Genomic DNA, 13,285 nt, shown 5'->3' on the forward strand with positions numbered 1-13,285 from the left:
ACCGAAAAATGATCTACAATAATTGGGATTAGATCGAATACCAACAATCAAACAATTAATAAATAATTGTGACAGGCCTAATTGTATATGGACAAAAAATATATATATAAATTCTCTCTTTTTTGTGTTCTGCAGAAGAAAGAAAGAACAACATGAGGGTGAATAAACAATGACAGAATTTCAATTTTTGGGTGACTGTATCCTTTACAACTGAACCTCTGATTATGATGGTCATTTGATCAATTCAGTTTAATGTAAGCAGACTCACACAAACCAAATCAGCATCCAAATCAACCCTAGGATCACACTGTCAAACAGTTCTGCTTTCTCTCTCACAAGCACACACAACAAGCTCACCTCTGAGATCTCACAAAGGAAGACAGTATGGCACAAATGCATAATTGAGATGCAGGAGGTGCAGTCTCAGGCTGGGAGAACACAGTGGTTTGACAGGATCCCAGGCTCAATAAATTGTGCCCGAAAACCAGACAGTGAGCTGGTTTACGACACAGATGCCTTAATTGAAGTAATGCATTTGCGCACTATTTGGATCCAGCCAAGTAATTATGTAAAGTAATGAATTTAATGCAGAGACATAGTTGCATGAAAACTGCTGAGGTGTATTTGAAAGTTCAATAACAACAAGAATCCCGTAAGGAATTACGATTTCGCAACCACACCCGAAAGCGATCAATTAACACGCACACACACAGACACTGGAGAAACTGGGTCCTAAGGGACGCCTCTGTCTGGAACAGGTCTGCCACGTTTGCCAATCAGCCAGATTGATGCAAGATAAAAAGAAGATAAGAGAAGAACGTTGGAAAGGGGGACCAAAGGAAAAAGAAAGAATGGATGGAGGGCAAGATGAAGGTTTAGTTAGACTGCAAGAGAAGGGAAATTGGAAATAACCTAAGAAAAACAAACAATAGCTCAGGGTTTAAGAGGACACTCGGCTGTCTGCCGTTTGTTCTCATTGGTCTTAATGCTCGATCTGTCTCCCGTTTAGCTCCTCCTCTTGATTACTTCATATTTCATTCTTTTACTTTCCATTTCATAATTTCCTTACGTGATGTTCATCTATTGATCCATCCATCCGCTCACATGGACTAAATGTAGGCTGCAATGTTTCTCTGTTCTTTCTCATACTGTTTATCAAGGTAGAAACTTTTCATTGACTTCTATTGTTTTTATATGAAGATAATTATATTTTCTATACTCTTTGCCTAACTCTTCCAGAAACCATGTACTTCCTCTTTCTTGTACATACTGTACATTTGTTCTGCCCTTACTAGCAGGTCTTAAAACCACTGTTTAAAAATAAAAAAATAAATGACATAATATCTGATTGCTATCATAAAACGAGCCTTAAATCTTGCTCTGCATATCGTCTTTTCTGTCAACTGTGCATGAAAATCAACAATCAATCTATTAAACAAAACGTTTTGTGATATAGATAATATAAGGCTCTTCAAATGCGACTTCACTAAAAAAAAACTATTTTTGCCCAGCCAAGCACAAAAGTGTTTTCTCATGAATAAACAGAGCCGGCCCGAGCCTTTTGGGGGCCCTAAGCAGAATTTGATTTGGGGGCCCCCTCCCACTATACGCGGAGTCACATGTGCTTGACGATTATTTACACAAATATCGCGCAATAATGATACATTATAAATTAATACAGTGAGGTTATGTAGCCTATTAATACAAAATAAATACTTAATAAAAAATAGATAGCCTATACTTATATAAAAAAGTTTTAACTTTTACTTTACTCTTTTTCTAACTCTTTGAAACTTCTTAAAACAAACTGTCTCAAAACATATCAAATAATTTATTTGCTAAAATAATGACAAAACTGAGAAATCAACATAATAAGAGGGTTCAACAATGACAATTATTGTTGAAAACTGTAAAAATATCATTATTTCTCAACTGTCTCAATACATTGTAAGTTTTTTTTTGGGATTATTATTGTAACAGACTTGGTTGGATTGTACATGACAGAATCCAACAAAGTCTGTTACTATAATACCGGTAATGATGTACTGGCGCTCGTTGTATGTGCGTATGCAATGTATTTTTCCCCTCGGGGCTTGCCGTAGATAGGAATGGTCTGCACAAAACATACCGTAAATAATCATGCAAATATAGTTTTATTATCTTGCTCTTTTTTTCTCCTCCTCAGGCCTTTTCTTCTTTCTATTTTCGGCACCAGAGGGATACGTCCTTTTTTGTTAAACGACTTAACATTACCGCGCGAGGTGTCTAGATAATGCGCATGACTTAAACGCTGGCAGACGTAGCAGCAGTTGTAGGCAGGTAATATTGATCATGTAATCAGAATTCTCTTGTCTCGAAATATTCATTCATTCATTCATTCATTCATATTCATTCATTCATTTTTGTCACTTGTTTAAGTCATCTAAAAAAATATTTTTCGGTTTTTCGATTCGATTGGGGGGCCCCCTGGTGGCCAAGGGGCCCCAAGCAGCCGCTTAGTTCGCTTATGCCTCGGGCCGGCCCTGTGAATAAAGCACATAAAAAATATGTTTTATCTCCTATGTTTCATCTTATGGCCGGTATCCAGCTGTGAATCTCATGTTCTCTTTGTACAATAGCTTCTCCTATTATTTAATTTAATTTAAATTTATTTATTCTGTTCTTTCTCAACATTTAGCTCAAATCTGCTATGCAAAAGCAAAAAAAATCCTAATTTTAAGGGAACTGGATCTACGTATGCATGCATCCACTAAAAATCACAGTGATTATTTACATTAAAAAAAAATCTGTTTGCAGATGCCACTTGGTTTGATATTTTGTCATCTAATGCAGACATTCAAACATTTTAACAGGTCTCTCACCACATTAACATGTCACACAAGAAAAACAACCATTCAAAAGTATGGGGTCAGTACAATTATTCATTGCAAATTTTTTAAAAGAAATTAATAATTCTATTCACCAAGGGTGCAATTCAAAAGTGAGAGTAAAGACATTGATTATTTGACAAATAGTTTCTTTGAACTTTCTATTCATCAAAGAATTCTGAAAACAATTCCCCAAAAATATTAAGCAGCACAAACTAATTTCATGTTTCTTGAGCACCAAATGATTTCTGAAGGATCATGTGACACTGAAGACTGGAGTAATGATGCTGAAAAAATCAGCTTTGTAAGCAGTGGAATAAATGACATTTTAAAGTATATAAACATAGAACACAGTTATTTTAAGTTGAAATACTGTTTCATAATATTACTCTTTCTTTACTGTCTTTAATCAACTTTTTGCAGCCTTGGCGAGTATAGGAGGCTATTACTAACCCCAAACTTTTGAGCCTTAATGTATTAAAGTAAATGTGCAACTCAGTAAATAGTGCAGATATCGTTATTGTACAGTTAATAATTGTGCCTAAAAAAATAATTAAAAACACATCACAAAAATGTTCTCATATAGGCTAAGGAAAAGAATGATCATAAAATCCATAACATTTTACCAAGGTCCACTCGATTGGAATTTTATTCCCTCGCCACTTGTATAAATCAACATGGGAACTATTTGCAGAGGCTAATCAGGAAGTCTCTACATTTGCATCTGTTGGCATCCTCTCAGTCTTTGGGAAAAGGACTGCAGCTGCCAAAATCATTCTATGACATTGAATCATCAAGCACCCTCACAACTGTAACATCAAATTCCACAAATCATCCCTGTCTCTCTGTCTTAAATCAACGCTTTAATTCATTGCGGCCTTGGAAATGCTAAAAAGCCAATTTTATGGGTGCTAAAAATAGCACAGCTACCCTATTTATGTGGCTTAGGTCTGTCTTGCCAACAGAAACTGTGGAAGCGTCCGCACGAAAGCTGCCCCCTTGTCACACTGCCCGCTGATCTGTCCATTCTTGCTGCCAAGTGTCTCTGTATAAGACTCTCTCTCTCTCTCTCTCTCTCTCTCTCTCTCTCTCTCTCTCTCTCTCTCTCTCTCTCTCTCTCTCTCTCTCTCTCTCTCTCTCTCTGTGTGTATACAGTCTATATGTAAAATACTCCAAAGCCTAAGGCTCATGTGTTTTGATTTTCAGCCTTTCATTCTAAACCTAGACAACTGAAATATGAAGTGAAGCAATCTACAGCACAGATAAGGGGGAGGTATGTGGGACACAGATGAAGGTATGGAGAAGAGATGCAATACACAGCTAAGCGACAGCTAAGTGTTTTTTCTATTCTATTTAAGAGGCTGTTTTAATATAGCACTGCTCTAATTGAGAGCGTGTGAGAGACATACCCCGTGTTTATGGAAAACACTGAGCACAAGGCAGTGGCTAAAGAGAAAGAATGGGAAAGAGAGAAAGAAACAGAGTCTAATGTATGTTTTTGTACGCCTTGAGAGAATATGAGGAAAAGGCTTCTAATTTCAGGTCTCAACGGTAAGAATAACCTACTGTCCCAGGGACAATGTGAGAGTGTTTCAGGGCAGTTCACGAAACTTCCTAGTATGGTATCTTACTTTTTATATTATTATAATAATATATATTTTTTTTTAAATTGTATTTTTATACCACTAAAATTGTTTCCAGGCTGACATAATGTTCTCCAGCATAATTTGAAAATGATCCAAAAGAGCTTGTGATTCAACGGACACAAGAACTTCAAACATCTGACCATCTCCACAAAAGAGTTCACATGGTCAATATCACAAATAGACTCGAATATGAAGATTTTCAATGTCTGCAACATATGTGTTGCATAGCTGGAATGAGTTTAGTGGTGTATCTTATACATGTGAGTGTTTGTTTGTGCATTTCTCTACCACTCTGCTGTGTGACAGACTCCCTGGGCCCATATTTAATTACAGCCAGAGACAAGAAAAGGAAAGTGAGAGAGAGAAGAGAGTGAGGGGAAATGAGTGAAATGAGGTGAGATTGCATTTTCTGTCAGTAACCTGTTATCTCACGTCTCCCCGCTGCTACGGCTGCCAGAATGAGTGGGTGAGCAATGAGAGTGGAAGCCTCCACACCCCTAAAGCGCAACAGAAATCGTGACTGGATTTCACTGCCACTCTGTGTTCATTTTTAAGCGGTCCCACCGTGACCAAAAACACAGTAACAAAGACATACTCTTCTACACACCAGAGACCTGCAGCCGATGACAAGTTTTTGTGCTAACAACGTCAAGGTAGAAAAGAACATGTTCTTTCTAACATGAACTATATTTAGGTAAAATTATTTCCCTCTATTCCCAGAAACTACTATAAATATGTCATTTATAGCAATTCATTCATTCACTGACCATGAGTTGGAAATTATATATATAAACTGCACATTTTAGAGTGGCCTTTTATTGTGGCCAGCCTAAGGCACACCTGTGCAATAATCATACTGTCTAATCAGCATCTTGATATGCCACACCTGTGAGTTGATGGATTATCTCGGCAAAGGAGAAGTGCTCACTAACACAGATTTAGACAGATTTGTGAACAATATTTGAGAGAAATAGGCCTTTTGTTAAATCTTTGAGTTCAGCTCATGAAAAATGGGGGCAAAAACAAAAGTGCTGCGTTTATAATTTTGTTCAGTCTATATGATTTTAGCTATTCTGTTTGGTGCTACTAGTGCCACAGAAATACATCATCTTGACAGGCTGCCGGGCTCCAATTATAAGACTGACAAGTTTGTGAGAAGCATGTCTCCACTAATCACAACAAAAGAATATAAACAGGCTTTCACTTCACTACTACAAAAACATCTTTGCCAAACATACCTTCACCACAGCTGTTTTGCCTTATTAATGTTTCCATCTTGGTCTGAGTTTGTTCTCTTTCCATTGCAGATTTCTGTTTCCCCTAGAGCTCAAGGTTTCCACATTCACTAACTGCTGTCAGGCACAACCACACACAGGGTCCAAATGAAGTAGGGACCATCACTATGTCCATCAATGTGTCCATCACTGTGGCTCTAACATAAACATCCTCTCCACACACACACACAGCTTCATGACCTGCCCTTTATTCTCAGAGATAAGATAGGAGATGAATTTCTTGAGTGACAGTCTGAGAAGACATGCTCCCTGAAAGCTTTAGAGGAGGCATGGAAACAAACTAGGTCTAACCAAAACGTTCCAACTCTGGTTTATAAAATAATAATAATAACAAAGATGAATGGTGTGGGTGTATTTCACCATCGAAATGTGGACTATTGTTGACATTTCATATGAAACAAGGTTATACCGTTGCTAATTTCAATTCATAGGACTAGCATTGACATTAAACTACTTGTGAAAAATGACAGTAAACTTAAATGTCATCAGATGACTAAACATGCCAAAACACAAGATTGGTGCTTTTTGATGGACTTTTTTCTAGTACACTTTAAACTAACAAACAAAGTCATCAAACCCAAGACATTTAAAAAAAAAAAAAAAAAAAAGTAACATTATTATTGTTACTTATATTATATTATTTAATACTCACTCCCATTGTTTTCGTCGGGCTTGTGGAGTGCTCTGCAATTTATGGGACTGGTGAGCTTTGATGACATCACGGTGGTCAACTAGGCCCCCTCTCCTTCTGACAGGAGGAACCAGAGAATCACTGGGCATCAAAGAGTAAAGTGTGCCATCCATCACCACGGTTTCCCCATTCGTTTTGCTGTAGTCAAAGGAGTCAACCTGGCATGCTTCATCACTCATGTCATACACAGTATGATAGTAGGTGGGGTGGGCACAAACACTGCTCCCGCTGGTAGGAGGATGACAGCGCAGTTTGTGGCCCTGTGGCTGCACTCTCCCACCCTTCCGCAAGGACGGCGCTCTCTCCATGATGACTGAGCTGTCTGCATACATGGGAGACAGCATGGCTCTATGGGGAAAAAAGTAGAGAGGTGAAGGTGGCTGTATCCGAAATCGCATACTTCCCTACTATATAGTAGGGGGAAAATGGTATGTGACAAAAGAAGTATGTCTGAATTCACAATACTCATAAAATAGTAGACAAAAGTACCCTGATGACTACTACTGGGTACTACTACTTCCGGCGAGATTCTGAAGTGTGCATACGATGGACACTTTACTATCCCATGAGGCCGCGGGAGAGGATTTATGAATGGCAGTGAAGAGACGTAACTGACGCTGGTCACATGATAATGACAACATGGCAAATGTAGAACATCCAGATTACATTCATAAACACTCATACTATATATAGAACATAGTTGTTTAGCTGCCGTAAAGTAATTACTTATTCAAAATAAGTACCTACTCAAGAGAGTATCCAGTTTCGGACACAGGCTGTATTGGCAGAAATGATTTTGGTGTGATTTTTTTTTTTTGTCATTGTTGTTTTGAAGAATATGGATATTTAAGTGAAATTCAAAGAAAAAGATCTTTTATCTTTTATGATGAGTATCATGTTGAATTTTAAATATGGTTTTCTATAATCTTACTGATTATATCAGTAAAATCAGTAAAATGATTTATCTATAACAGTGGTTCTCAACCCTGTCCTGGCGTACCCCCAACACTGCACGTTTTCTTTGTCTCCCTAATCAAACACACCTGATTCAACTCATCAGCTCATTAACCCATGTGATAATGAGCTGATGAGTTGAATCAGGTGTGTTTGATTAGGGAGACAAAGAAAACGTGCAGTGTTGGGGGTACGCCAGGACAGGGTTGAGAACCACTGATCTATAATGAGCAAATAAATCTATATTTCCATTGATTTATAATGCATACTATGCTATTAATTTATGAAACTGTTGATATAACCTGTTTGTATAATAATAAAAATTATTATTATAGTATTGGTATTTCTATTATTTAAATTCTTGTAATAGCATTTTTCTATTTTTTATTGGAAAATATGTACTGTATGTAGCGAAGTTGTTCATAATGCTTGAAATAAATAAATTCTGGAAAATAACTGAAATTTTTAATTTTGGCATTTTATACATTTACTAATTATATCGGGAGAACTACTTTATTCATAAATGTAAATGAGGATAAAATATATCATTTGATTGATTTCTTATTGCACTTTATTTATTTTTTTGTTGAAAAATACTTATGTTGTGATGGTGTTCATGATGCTGTAAATAATAGTAATACTGTAATACTGACAGCAACCAAAAAAAAGAAGAAGGACAGTGAAGGGGAAAATAGCAGGTGACATGTTATCAAAGGAGAAAGGGAAGCATTGGGAAGAAAAAAGCACCAAGGGAGGTTTAATTAAAAAAAGGCTGCACAGATGTTTAGAAAAAATTGGAATAGACCAACGTCAGGTGAAAATAAATGATGCACTCCAGTACTACGATATGCTGACGGTGCTTGAAGAATTTGTCCACTGTGACACGGGAGGTGGAATAAAGTAATTTAAAGTGACACATACACACTCAACACTTTCAATAACACACACATGCATAAGAAAACAATTGCAGAGATAGACGGGTGTTTATGCTTTTGGGATTTCTGGGGCTCTTTGAGATGCATGCAGCAACCCGGGCCAATAACACCTCTACACTTCTGTTTCCGAAAGCAAAGCATTGAAAAGGTGTCAAAAGCTGTAGTGACCTTCCCCAAAGTACATAGATAAAAAGAAAGGCACAGATGGAGTAAAGCACGGGAAAAGATAAGCACAGTCCAAACTGTGAATGGAATACATTCACACACTACAGTCCTTATTGAGGCTGTGCTCTTTGTTGACAGGCGGGATTTGCTGTCAGGCTGTGATTAGGAGGGACACAGCTTGTCTCAATGATCAGACACTAAAGATGGAACTAACTAAATCTGCCTCTTTATTTTTGGCCAATGGAGAGCAAAGACATTGCGATTAGCATGCCAGTTCCAACAGGGAATATATTCAGTGAGGTGAAGGAGAACCAGAAGACATCCTGAAAGGCCTTCACACATTTTAAGGTCCCTTCCTGGAGGCTGACAGCATTGTGACATTCATGTTTTTGTATTTTTAGCTAGGAACACATCTCTTCCTCATTTAAAGGGTGTGATCCATGGGCTGCTTCCTGGACAAGACAAAAGAATCATTCTTTGCTTTGTTTGCTAAAGCAACAACACCATAAATCTCACTGTAATGGCGAGGTATAGCATAAATATATCCACAAAAGGTGGTAAGATCCAATTTTGGATGATTTCATTTTCATCATTGTGTGTTACAGCAAGTGGCTGTTGGTGTGGGTTGGTTCTCCATTGCACCAGCCCACAGACAGCCTCACCGTTGTGTGGGTGTGTATGAATACATGCAATTAGGGTGACATTTACTGTACAAAGTTCTCCAAAACCACAAAAACGTACCCATATAAATAATGGCCATCAGAATCCCTACTCAATGATGTCAAGTATCAAACTCTGGAATAGTTTTACTGGATTGAACTAGATTTTTTACCTCTCCAGTATATTAGGCGATTTATATGGCTGCAAATGAAAAATTAATTGAACTATTATCAGAAATGGTTGATGAAATTCAGTCTCAGCCAATTCTGCTGCTGACATGTGTGTTTAATAGAAGGACAAAGGAAAATGTTTGACCATACAATAAAATGATTTGCTGCATTTAGTACCCTTCATAGCATAAATAATATGCTACCTGCTGAGTGAACACTGGCTGAAACCCATCACACAACAGTAAAAGGCTGGCAGCAGAGCATCTAACAAATACAAAAGTCCTGTATTAAACATGTCCAAAAATTCACTGCTGTGATACCATGGTATACTGAATATATAAGGCAGTAAAATCATAGTAGCCTACATTGATATATTCCATGGTATTTACCTTGTACTCCAATGTAGTTCAAAGAGTATAGTATTAACATGGCAAATGACCAATACCATGGTATTTCATGGTAGGCTACGTTTCAACCAAAGAAAGATGAAATATTCTTCTGTGATGCCCCAGATACTCCAGGTAAAGGTTTATGGTTTAGATAGATAGATAGATAGATAGATAGATAGATAGATAGATAGATAGATAGATAGATAGATAGATAGATAGATAGATAGATAGATAGATAGATAGATAGATATCGTACTATCATTTTATATTTAGGCTAACAATAAATAACATTATATTAATTTTATATTTTTCAAAGAAAACATAGGCTATACATTTTAATTATTTGTATATAGAGAAAAATATTATAAACATCTTTATGTATAAGCGATTTTGAACAGAGAAGAGACAAAACACTTTCCACGACACTTACCAGAAAGGTTTGTGTTTTTTTCTGAGAAGATCCTGGATTCTGGACCCGTCCGGATCACCTGTAGTTTATAACTGACAAAACTAACAATAAAACTCCACAAACTGATAGGTCCGAGGTCCGTTTTCTCAGAGCAGGAGGTCATTTCCATCTTCAAGCTCGGATCATTCTGTCTTTAAGTATTTTTCTTGGACAAAACAAATAATTTGTATTTTCTCTCAGTGTAATATTGGTATTCCTGTCAGGAGTGACAGCTCTCGAAGGCTCTCGAGAAACGACTCTACGTGGCGCGAGACCCGCATGCGTTTGTACCATAGACAGTAAAGGGTTTGTAAGAGGAGTCTCGCGCTCTGTGCGCGAACGAAACGAATACGTGACTGTAATGGCACTGAGTGTCGCGCGGACTAAAACTACGCGTTTGATTGCTGCTGCTGCTGCGCGATGGGTGAGAGATGGTGTGGTTGTGGTTATTATGAGATGTAGCCTACACATTATTATTCATACGGGACAGGTAAATGCGAATTTCACTAATCAGTCCTTGGTCTACGTAAAAATAAATATCCACAAACAATAAAATGTCATAATAATTCATAATAAATGACAATTATTGGGTCGATTTAACATTTTCTAGAATATGAATTAGCCAATAAGCTTGATCAGACGTAAGAAAGAGAGTCTGAATTGTCAGATGACGGTAAAATGCTGACTCAACGTCTTACTCAGCTTTGACCATTAGTGACATAAAACATTCGTCATAAGACATTTAATAAAATTCGATACACAAAAGCTTAAATAATAAATAATGTTTCTTATTATTTTAGAGTCATGCTTAATTGCTCCTGTTTTAATGTCTAAATGTATATAAAAAAAAGAGGATATATTTGCCATCAGAACATATCACATAAATAAATCATATAATATTATAATTATATAGATTATAATCTTGTCAGAAAAGTGCTCAAACCATAGGGGTAACATAGCAGAATAGGTTATAGACAAATATTTTTTTTTTTTTTTTTTACAGATTTTTTAAGAAACTGCCCTGGGGTTATAAAGCCAACAATCAAAATAATAGCACATTGCTCCTCTTAATAAGAAAAATAACAATACTTCCAAAAATGCTAATTCATGAGTTGCCAGTTGTTCTTTAAATTCTATAGGCCTGAGCAGAATCCATTTTGGACAGAGAGAGGAATGAATCTGGCACGTCTGTACGGTGCTGTATATCTGTTTAGCAGCGGTTTCTTACAGCACACTTGGAAAAACTAAATCTAGCTAAATAAAAAGCTTATTAAACTTCTGTCCACACATATAGTTGGAAGCAGCAGCAGCATGAATACATTAACATCAATCTCTAAAATCTCGCCTGCTAGTTATGCACATCAAAGTGTCCTACTTAGCACTAATTACTTGTGTATCTATGAAAAATGAAAAATACAGCCACAAAGAAATGTTTAAAACAGTCATTTATTTCTCAAAATCATTCAAAGCATATGAATAGTTTTAGCATAGTGTGGTGGTCAGTCACATACATAAAAATCGGTGACCACAGAGACGACTTGAAAAAAGGTCAAACAGGAGCTACACTGGTCAATTTGACAGCCTCTGATTGGCCAGCTGGGCTGATGAGTGTACGTCCCTGTGTTCCAGAAGGACAGTGGGAGGATCAGCTGGTTCTCATGCCGTCCCTGCTGAGATATCTCCCTGGGTCTGGATTATTTGTTACCACGGTGGCGACATGGGCTGCGGGTTCTGCAAATACGACATCACGACTGCCGATATGGACAGCCTGAAGGAATGAATACATGTTTCATTTGGCATACAATCCCAGAAGCATAACATTTGAGAAATTCTTCAGGTAGAATAAACGTTAACGTTGATCAATTAAAAAAATAAATAATAATAATAATAATTAATTGTGGAATTAATTATGAGAATGACAAATGAGCATAAGCAACTCACATGAAGCTGCTCATCATTTGTTTAGTGTCTTCTGAGCTTCGTGAATTGGCGAAACTGATGAACGAGCAATACACTGCAATCCATGCACACCATTTAAGCTGCCAAAATACACAAATGAAACACAATTAGACATTACATAATCACTGAGAATCATTCTGCTCATGTTTTAATCCCAAACAGTGAGCATTCATGAAGTAAACAGACTGTAAACAGGAGTTTTTGTAGATGAGAATGAGGTCACCTTGAGCATCAGCCCACACATACTGAATATCATGCCGAGCAGGTTCATGTAATCCGGTGTAGGATCTTCCAATGTCGGGTTCGTTTCGGTATTGGGAGGCTTGTAGCTGTAAAACAAACACAATATGCCTCAACTATAAATAGTCTGTGCTATTAATGCTGCCTGTCATTTAATCCAGCATCGATTTCATATCAAATACACAGAACACAAACATCACATGATTTCCTCAGAGATAGCCATAAAGACACACAGTATCTAGGTGAACAAACCGAAATAAATAAAGCATTAGATAATAACATAAATATGCAACGATAACGATACAATTGCTGTCAATAAATTAAGTTATCACTAGTTAACATTATTGAATTAATATTTGTACAATTTAACAAGTAACATTAATAAACTGACTATTTAATTTAAAGTATATTATTATGTAAAACCTATATGATACATCTATCTTCAGTGAAAATCTGGTTAAATCTCTACTAATCATTAGCCGAACTGCGGCTAACAGTGATGCTAACTAGAGCCAATCACACCTCTCATCATAGTAAATTAAACCATTGTTAAACACAGACATAATACTCACCGAAAGATCTTATTCGGTCGTCTTGGGTCTGCCATGTTGTTTAGGGTCATATTTTAAAATCCTAATAAAACGAAAACTTCTTTGAGGGGTTTAAGATCAGCACGTCAGCGAACAGCTGACCTGTGAAATTCTACTACGCCTCACTGTGTTGTATGTAAAGCTGTATGTGGTGCACTAGCACCCCCTGCCGCTGAGGAGTGTTAATGTAGGCTAAGTGTGTGTGGAAAATTGGAAAATTTAGATAACAGTGGTAACAATTTGAGTCTAAAACAATTATTTATAGGCAAGTTATTA

At 36.9% G+C, this 13,285-nt stretch overlaps 2 protein-coding genes across 20 annotated transcripts in view; both read right to left on the reverse strand.

Annotated features, from left to right (window-relative positions):
• cacna1ab (calcium channel, voltage-dependent, P/Q type, alpha 1A subunit, b) overlaps positions 1-10,415 on the reverse strand; it is a 126,355-nt gene extending 115,940 nt beyond the window's left edge. For 6 of the 19 annotated variants that reach the window (XM_056248677.1, XM_056248674.1, XM_056248678.1 and 3 more), the window contains exons 1-2: positions 10,203-10,385; positions 6,461-6,847 (exon numbers count right to left, since the gene is read on the reverse strand). In XM_056248677.1, the coding sequence (XP_056104652.1) occupies positions 6,461-6,843 (383 nt within the window). In that variant the 5' untranslated portion in view covers positions 6,844-6,847; positions 10,203-10,385. Of the gene's footprint in view, positions 1-6,460; positions 6,848-10,202 lie in introns of those variants that run through there. The other 13 variants (XM_056248688.1, XM_056248676.1, XM_056248673.1 and 10 more) reach the window with 5 other exon arrangements.
• Positions 10,416-11,650: 1,235 nt separating this feature from the next.
• wdr83os (WD repeat domain 83 opposite strand) lies at positions 11,651-13,145 on the reverse strand. The gene is made up of 4 exons (XM_056248511.1): positions 12,992-13,145; positions 12,403-12,508; positions 12,162-12,259; positions 11,651-11,988 (listed from the first exon to the last, which is right to left on the reverse strand). The coding sequence occupies exons 1-4, from the start codon at positions 13,039-13,041 to the stop codon at positions 11,922-11,924; spliced, it is 321 nt and encodes a 106-aa protein (XP_056104486.1). The 5' UTR covers positions 13,042-13,145; the 3' UTR covers positions 11,651-11,921.
• Between the last annotated feature and the right edge of the window lie 140 nt (positions 13,146-13,285).

The sequence above is a fragment of the Rhinichthys klamathensis genome, unplaced genomic scaffold (assembly GCF_029890125.1).
Source record: "Rhinichthys klamathensis goyatoka isolate OS25496 unplaced genomic scaffold, OSU_Roscu_1.1 h1tg000056l_1, whole genome shotgun sequence".
NCBI classification, from domain to species: domain Eukaryota; kingdom Metazoa; phylum Chordata; class Actinopteri; order Cypriniformes; family Leuciscidae; genus Rhinichthys; species Rhinichthys klamathensis.

What these genes read in the sequence shown, in the direction of transcription:
- wdr83os (XM_056248511.1), bottom strand. Translation starts at nt 13,041, where the DNA reads ATGACCCTAAACAACATGGCAGACCCAAGACGACCGAATAAGATCTTT. An exon ending in CGACCGAATAAGATCTTTCG is followed by an intron (nt 12,509 to 12,991) that starts GTGAGTATTATG and finishes TTTGTTTTACAG; the next exon opens with CTACAAGCCTCCCAATACCG. An exon ending in TGTGTGGGCTGATGCTCAAG is followed by an intron (nt 12,260 to 12,402) that starts GTGACCTCATTC and finishes GTATTTTGGCAG; the next exon opens with CTTAAATGGTGTGCATGGAT.